The sequence below is a fragment of the Siphateles boraxobius genome, unplaced genomic scaffold (genome assembly GCF_051911475.1).
Source record: "Siphateles boraxobius isolate OS27281-9 unplaced genomic scaffold, OSU_SipBor_1 53, whole genome shotgun sequence".
NCBI classification, from domain to species: Eukaryota; Metazoa; Chordata; class Actinopteri; order Cypriniformes; family Leuciscidae; genus Siphateles; species Siphateles boraxobius.
This window is the reverse complement of record NW_027509175.1, coordinates 10,214,018-10,221,510: the sequence shown is the minus strand read 5'-3', so window position 1 is coordinate 10,221,510 and position 7,493 is coordinate 10,214,018. Positions and strand designations below refer to the sequence as shown.

General features: G+C 35.5%; 1 protein-coding gene across 1 annotated transcript in view; it reads right to left on the bottom strand.

Moving 5' to 3' along the window:
* Nucleotides 1-5,763: 5,763 nt before the first annotated feature.
* klf7a (Kruppel like factor 7a) overlaps nucleotides 5,764-7,493 on the bottom strand; it is a 36,264-nt gene continuing 34,534 nt past the window's right edge. Inside the window, exon 4 of the mRNA XM_077205357.1 lies at nucleotides 5,764-6,755. Within this exon, the coding sequence (XP_077061472.1) occupies nucleotides 6,704-6,755 (52 nt within the window). The 3' untranslated portion in view covers nucleotides 5,764-6,703. The remainder of the gene's footprint in view (nucleotides 6,756-7,493) is intronic.

The window sequence follows — 7,493 nt, the reverse complement described above, 5'->3', positions numbered from 1 at the left end:
TTCACAAAACTCAAAACAATGAAACAATTCAGAACACTTAAACTGTGTCAGTTTTGTGAACTCAAAAGAAAAAAAAGTTCTAAATACTCATAAAAGTTAATTTGATTGAACTCATTTAATTTAAGTTTACACCACTCAAACCATTAATTATTTTGAGGATTAGGGTTTATGCAGGATATTCATGCTTGATGTCTATCCACTGCTGACCATATAGTGCTTAATTGTGTTGTTGTAAGATAATAAATGAAGAAACAATGCCAGCATAGCATTTGATTTGCAGGTGTATGAATATCATCAAGGTATTGTACAGTGTTTTACGTGCACATCCAACTTTTGCTAAACAAGTTAAATCACCATGTAATGCAGTAACTTGAGTCAATTATGCCATTGTATTGTTTAAAAGTGAATATTTATCAATAATTATGTACATTAATCTCCTTGTGGATTTCAATGCAAGCTTACAAGTTGTAAATCCAACATTACAGCCTTGTATGTATACTTTGGAACCAATCCTAATTTCTACTGGATAAAGTGACATTCTGGACCTGAAAATAAGAATGCAGTCAGCAGGATATTATTTGATTCTTAGTGGATTGTTAGTTTTAGTATTTTTGGTTTAAATCAGGACAGAAATTCCATCAGCAATAGCAATACATTCCTTTATGAAATAGACTGGGTGTTCGTTCTATAAAACCAAGACCTTCTAACTTCAACTTTCGGGCATTTAGAAAAGGCAAAACAAACCAAAAAAAACCAATAGACAATATGAATAAGATTCTACCATTTATTACACATAATGACATTCTTAAATAAAAATGCTTCACTTAACAGTTCTTGCATAGATATATTACAATACCAATTTAAAAAAGAATTATGAAACAAACCAGTAACAAAAATAAACTCTTTTCCTTTTTCCTTAATAAAGAACATTGTCATACTAACATCATATAATACAAATAATATATGCAAACACTTTTTACAGCAAATAAAACAAAACAAAAATAAAAAACGGCATAAATAGGAGCAAAGAGGAAAGCATGAAATGCCTGCAAAAAGCAGAGGGATCGGAACGGATTTAATTTACAGCAGGAAGTGTGGAAAAAAGCCTTTAACCGGAAAACTACACTACAAGTGCAACAAACATTGGAAATCACTCTATCAGCTTCATACATCCATTTGGAAGCTTTTAGCACAGCGTTTTGAGCAATAGAAGGGTAAAAAAAGAAAAAGAAAATGAGCAAATGGAGACCAGCTGCTAACATGAATGTACAGACAATCCAAAAACAATGTACAGACCTCTAAAACTAATCGTAGTTTCACGAGATATGAAATGCATTCAAACTCCTAATTTAGTGTTCCCTGCATGTGTAGTAGTGTCTCGTGCCAGAACTTTTGGATGTAAATTTTACATTGTAGAATGTAAAAATGTACCTGTAAGTGTGCATCGGTAATTACAAATAATTGCATTATCCCACAGCAAAAAGGTCAGTAAGTTGTCTGTGCGATTTAAAAGCTGTTTAAGTGGGTAACATACAAGGTTTATACACACTTGAGAAAAGACGGTGCACATAAAACAAGCCCCAAAAAAAGCAGACAACAAGCTTCTCTGTAGGGCTTCTCGGGACCATTAAGACAAACTCATTAGCTAGTTTTTGCCAAGGTAACATCCCTAATTGGTCCTGCTGGAGGGTGTTAAAGAAGGATTTTAAGGGAAAGGTGCACTTAAAGTGAACAAATGGTCAGAAGTCCACAAGGAAAACTAATAGTAAACATCATATGTCATGATTCACGGAATGCAAGCTCAATGCAAAGTTTAGCACAAGACTTGTGACAGAACACTGTTTCTATCCATTAGCAGGTATTAAGGTACACTGTGAATCCTCACAAAACCCGAAAAGAAACGCCCAGGTCATAGTACACCCACAAATTAAGATTATTTAACATTGTGACATTTTCATGATAATTAAACACATTTCATATACATTTTCCCATGAACATTAAAAAAAAAAAAAAAAAGTATGAAATCAGCATGACAGCAGTACAACATACTGTACAGTAACATGACGAATAACAAATATTATTTAGGGAAAATAAATTGGAAAAAAGTTAGGTTTAAGAAAGGTGTCTTATGCTCACCAAGGCTGCATTGATTTAAAAAAAAAAAAAAAAAACTTTAAAATAGTAATATTGTGAAATATTATTACAATTTAAAGTTGTCAAATTATTACAATTTTTCATTTTAGAATGATTTCTGAAGGTCATGTGACACTGAGGACTGAAGTAATGATGCTGAAAATTCAGCTTTGCCATTACAGGAACAAATTACATATAAAAATATTATTGTTTTTTTCTTTTTTTTGTTGATTGAGATATTGTTTTTTTTTATAATTAAAAAAAATTACAATTAAAAATGTATGAATTCATAAAAATGATGAATTATGATAAACTAATAATGATTAAACTTTTGTCCGGTAATGTATCACAATGGAGGGATTCTGCATCACAATATGATTTCTTATTTATTTTGGTTTTTGAGGAGAAATATGATCCAAGCATGTTCTTGACAGGTTTTGTGATATTCACTTTCTCATATGCGTTTATCCTTCTCGCCAAAAACTCCCTTTGAAAAATGTATCGAAACAATGCTTTACTTCCTAGTTTTCATAGCCCATACTCATGAATGTTCTGAAATACAAATTTAGACGATAAATTGTAACATTTCAGATTGTGGTCTTAAACCCTCAATGAAAAGCAAGTGTCTTGCACTAGATTTTAGTCAGAAACCCATCCTGTGCGATGGTCTCTTGAGGGCATTGGATGCGAGCGGCTCAGCTCTGGAATCCAGTGACCTTGTGTCTTTGTTATTTTTCATGGAGCTAATGTGGCCAGGGAGGGAAGTAAGCTGACACCCGGCTGCATGGTGAAATTGACTGTGTCGGGCGGCTGCGATAAGATCTCCCGGTCAGCACAAGTGTGGCGTGTGACCCCCCGTGCGGTCCTACTCCGTTCCGCCCCATTGAGGGGGCAGCCAGTGCTGGGAGAGCCCAATTCCTCTCTCATTACCCATACTGCCGTTCTGTCACACGTGCCTCCCTGTTGGTCTGTGTTAGACAAGTGAGTGAGACGAAGGAACTGACAGGTGAGCAGACGGCTTGAACAAGACATGAATATCCTTGTCATTCACCTATTTTGGGGTGAAATTAACCAGATGTTTTTATGTTTCTATTTTTAAATTTATAGATATGGTTAAAAATTGTCTTATGTAATAAAAAAACGACTATGCAAATGTTTATCCGTCTAAAATCACATTGATTCCGTTTAGGGTTTAGAAATCTTTGAACAAGCCAAAGCATAAATTATGAGCGTCTTGATGTGTATATACAGTATGGGTAGTATGCAATAGTTAAAAATAAATAAAATCTAGGTTTGTTGCGCTCATTTTATACATCTTCAAATCTGGGCCTCTGAGTTTGATCATACAAATGTGGTTTACACCACAATGCGCACAAAACCACTACAACAGGATTTGGGGGGAAAAGGGATAGTTCGCACAAAAATGAAAAATCATTCACTCAACCTCATGTCGGGTCCAAATCTGTATGACTTTCTTTTAGAAGAATGTTAAATATTAATTATTAATGTCAATTATGCTGCTCCAAAAAACAACAAAAAAAGACCAAAGGAAGTCAGTAACGGAGCCCTGCACATGGCATGCGGGAAAAAAATGTAACTCTTGGAAGATTGATATGGTAATAGAGATTGATATGGTAATGGATATGGTTATGCATTTGGTCTTGGTGGAATAGATCTGCTACGCTGCTGCTTCTGCAGAGCAAGAACCGATACTTGCTACTGCCAATACATTCACAGACATTGCTGTGAGCATGTAAGACATGCTGCTGCTGCTACACATGCAACATACATGAATTAACCCCTATAGCAGATCTATACAGGTGGAGCTGGGGAAGGTGGAGGGTTTCTGAAAGCGCGCTAAAGACTGATAACAGCAACACTAGCAGTATTTGTATGAATGTTGAGCTGGTGCTCATTGGACGCTGATGCAACAGCAACCAATCAGCTGCGCTATGTAGATATTGATGTGATCACTACCAAATGAGTCAAAGACTCAGCCTGCGCCATCTAGAGTTTCATTCCAGAACTAGGTAATAATGTGGCCAAGAATTAACTATTCAATCCAACAATTTACTAATGCGTGATCACGTTTTACTAATTCGCTCCCTTGTTTTAAGTAAATTGTGCACACAATATGATAATTTGTTCCCTCGTTTTACTAAAAAAAAGTGTCCCTTGTGTCCACATTGTAATAATTAGTTCCCTTGTTTTAGTTACTTCAAAACGAGTGAACGAATTAGTTAAATGTGGCCACAATTTACTGAAACGAGGGAACAAATTAAGTCTTGGGAATGAATTCTTAATTCATGGCCATGATTTAACAAAAAAAAAATAATTAGTAAATTGTGGCCACGATTTAATAAAAAAATAAAAATAATAATTTATATATATATATATTTTTTTGTCCATGTGATGTGCTGGGCTCCATGCCATATGATTTATTTTCCAAGAAAAATCTGAAATATTACATAGGCTATTATAGCTTTGAAAGATTTCATGCGGAATGTATGCATGTAGATCCGTTGCAACAGTTTGGAAGTCAATTATTCCTCAAAGCCTGTTGTTTTCACATGTCTTGTAACTGTTTGTATGTGCAAGTTTGAATCTCTGGAAGTGAGAATGAGATTCAAGAGCTACTGCAGAAAGCAAGGTTGTTGTGAATAACGGGTTAAAATTTGGTCTGTTTTAGACATTGAAGTCTTGAAATATAGTCACATTGACAATTTTTATGGTACTTTGTGTTGTTGTTTTTTAGCTTGACAGCTCCCCATTCCTGTTTTTTATTGTAGGAAAAAAAAAGGTGCTATAGACATTCTTCAAAACATCTTTTCCGTTCCATTGAAGAAAAAAAAAAATCATTCAGGTTTGGAAAGACATGATTTTTCACTTTATGGGAGTTATTCCTTCATCAACAAGCCTTTATGCATGAGCCACAGTGGGATCTATCTTCATCAGATCAGGCCTTTCAGTGGTCTGAATGATTGCATAAGTGCAGGGCCATCCACAATCAAACAGCTTTACATTCAGGAACACTTTCCATCCCACACTTGATTGTACGTTGTAATTTAAACCTCACTTTAACGATATGTTTTTCACACTGTACAGACATTTTTACCAGGAACGCAAGGCAGACAGATATGTAATGTTAGAAAAAAAGAAAATGTCGCAAAGTTTAAACATGAAGATGTCACCTGCAGGACCAGCGAAACATGCATGTTTCTTATGATGCTTCTATCTGTCCAAACAAAAATAATTGATCGGAAATGTCTGTCCAGACCGCTTTTTGGGGCATACTGTGATGCATTTACAAAAACCTAGACTTTGTGATCCCAAATCTCTGACTTGAATGATGGAAGTCATTATTATGTTGTGAAGTCCACAGATAAACCATAATGCTTCTCTCATTTCATGCTAGTCCTAGAAATCCCAAAGGAACCCAAGTTTATGGGATAATGTTTCATGGGTCATAAATAATGTTGAGGAATGCTCAAAACGTGTGCAACAACAACATTGCTCTTTTTTTTTCACCACTAAAAGTTTGTTTTCTATAGAAATCAAGTCCACCTCAGATTGGGTCTGTGCCAGTGCAGAATCCACTATTCTTGTGCATATGGCAGTTTTTTTTGGTCCATTTTTATTTATTTTTATATTTTGTACACATCCACAGGAGAAAAGCAAAAAAAGTTGTCTTCTGAATTATATAACATAGTCATCATTCAAAAAGATCTCTTCCTTATTTTTTTTTCTTTTATAAAAAGTCTCAAAGTGTCGCTGCGCAGCTATTGGTTGGCAGGAAGGGACGTGAAAGAGAGAGATTTGTCTGTCTCTGAAGAAGGTAGAGAGTTTCCTCCACTGCCCCCAGTCAGATTCACATTTGAGCGATGGCTGATTCCACTTGGCCACCTCTCATCTTTGAAATCCAGATTTCTCAGGATGGACGTTCCACTTTAGATCTTGGCTGTGGCTTGGAGGGATCAAAGCAGAAAGATAATCCTTGCTCAAAATGGGGGAAAAAAAATCCATCTCTTTGGATTGACGTCCTATCACTATAATATTCTCCAAAGGTTCTCCAGGAGATGCATTCAGGACACGTCCCGCACGGTGCAGTAAATCAAATCAGGTGCAATGGTAGCTTTTGTCAGGTTGTGACAATATGCGTAAGACATACTTTAAGTAACATTGACTAAAACATTAAATGGATCTCGGAGACGAAGGAACGCAATAATAGTAGTAACTAAATTGAGTCATTGATGTTTTGATTATTTCGCAAATACCTACTAAAGCACATTGTCTTTGAGTGACATAAGCTGTCGTACCGCCTTCTCAAATCTGTAGACCTCTGACTTTCAGAAGTGAATCGCATCTCGCCGACCAAAACTCAAGAGTTGGTCTAATCGATCGATAGTGGCCCTCTATCGGTCCCTCACGGGGGGGCTGTGTCTGGTGGGATGAGCGAACGGCTTGAGTGGTATCCGCATAATCCCTCTCTTTCTCTCCCTCTACCTTCTCTCGGTCTCTTCCTTCACCTCGCCATTTTGCCACCTCCGCCTCTTCCTCCTCCTCCTCCTCCTCAGATGTGCCTCTTCATGTGCAGTGCCAAGTGATCGGATCGAGAGAAACACCTGAAGGAGAAAAAAAACGAAAAAAACAAACAAAAAACTATTAGGAAACCTGTGTGACCTGAAATCTGATGATCTTGGATCTTCTATCAATATACCATTTGGCCTGAAACACAACGTGGGTTTGATTGTATTGCCGCAGTCTCAATATTATCTGCTGGCACATATAAAATAGATGGGTGAGAAAAGTAAGAAGTTTAAAACAAGTTTTTATTTTATTATAGCTTTTAACTTTTTAAATTGTGTCTTTAATTACTTTATTAATTTTTACTGTTGAAATATATTTCAAATGTCGTTGTTCCAATACTAAATGTATTAAAATAATTTATTATTTTAAAATTGTATTATTTATTTATAACACTGTATAAATAAGTATGCCTATAAGTATGTCTAATTAACTGTATAAATAATAATAACTAGACATGTACATTTTTCAAAGTAAATGTGAGTGGTGCTTGCTGTGGCAAAACTGATAAAAATGATTCTGTGGTGAAGTAAATACTATAGAAAAAAACAAATGTAATTTCTATCTGAATAGGTTAGATCAGGCAAGAATAAAAAACAAAGTAAGTTCTATATTAGTACTACATTTAAGCTTGTAGAAATGCAACATCAACGTTATAAAATTAAGTAAAACCTCAACTTTCTGATACTGGTGTTTCCATCATTCACTGGGACATTAATAATGAACACGGTTGCATTTTTCATTATTTTCCAGCTGTATTTACACTGTTTTATCAT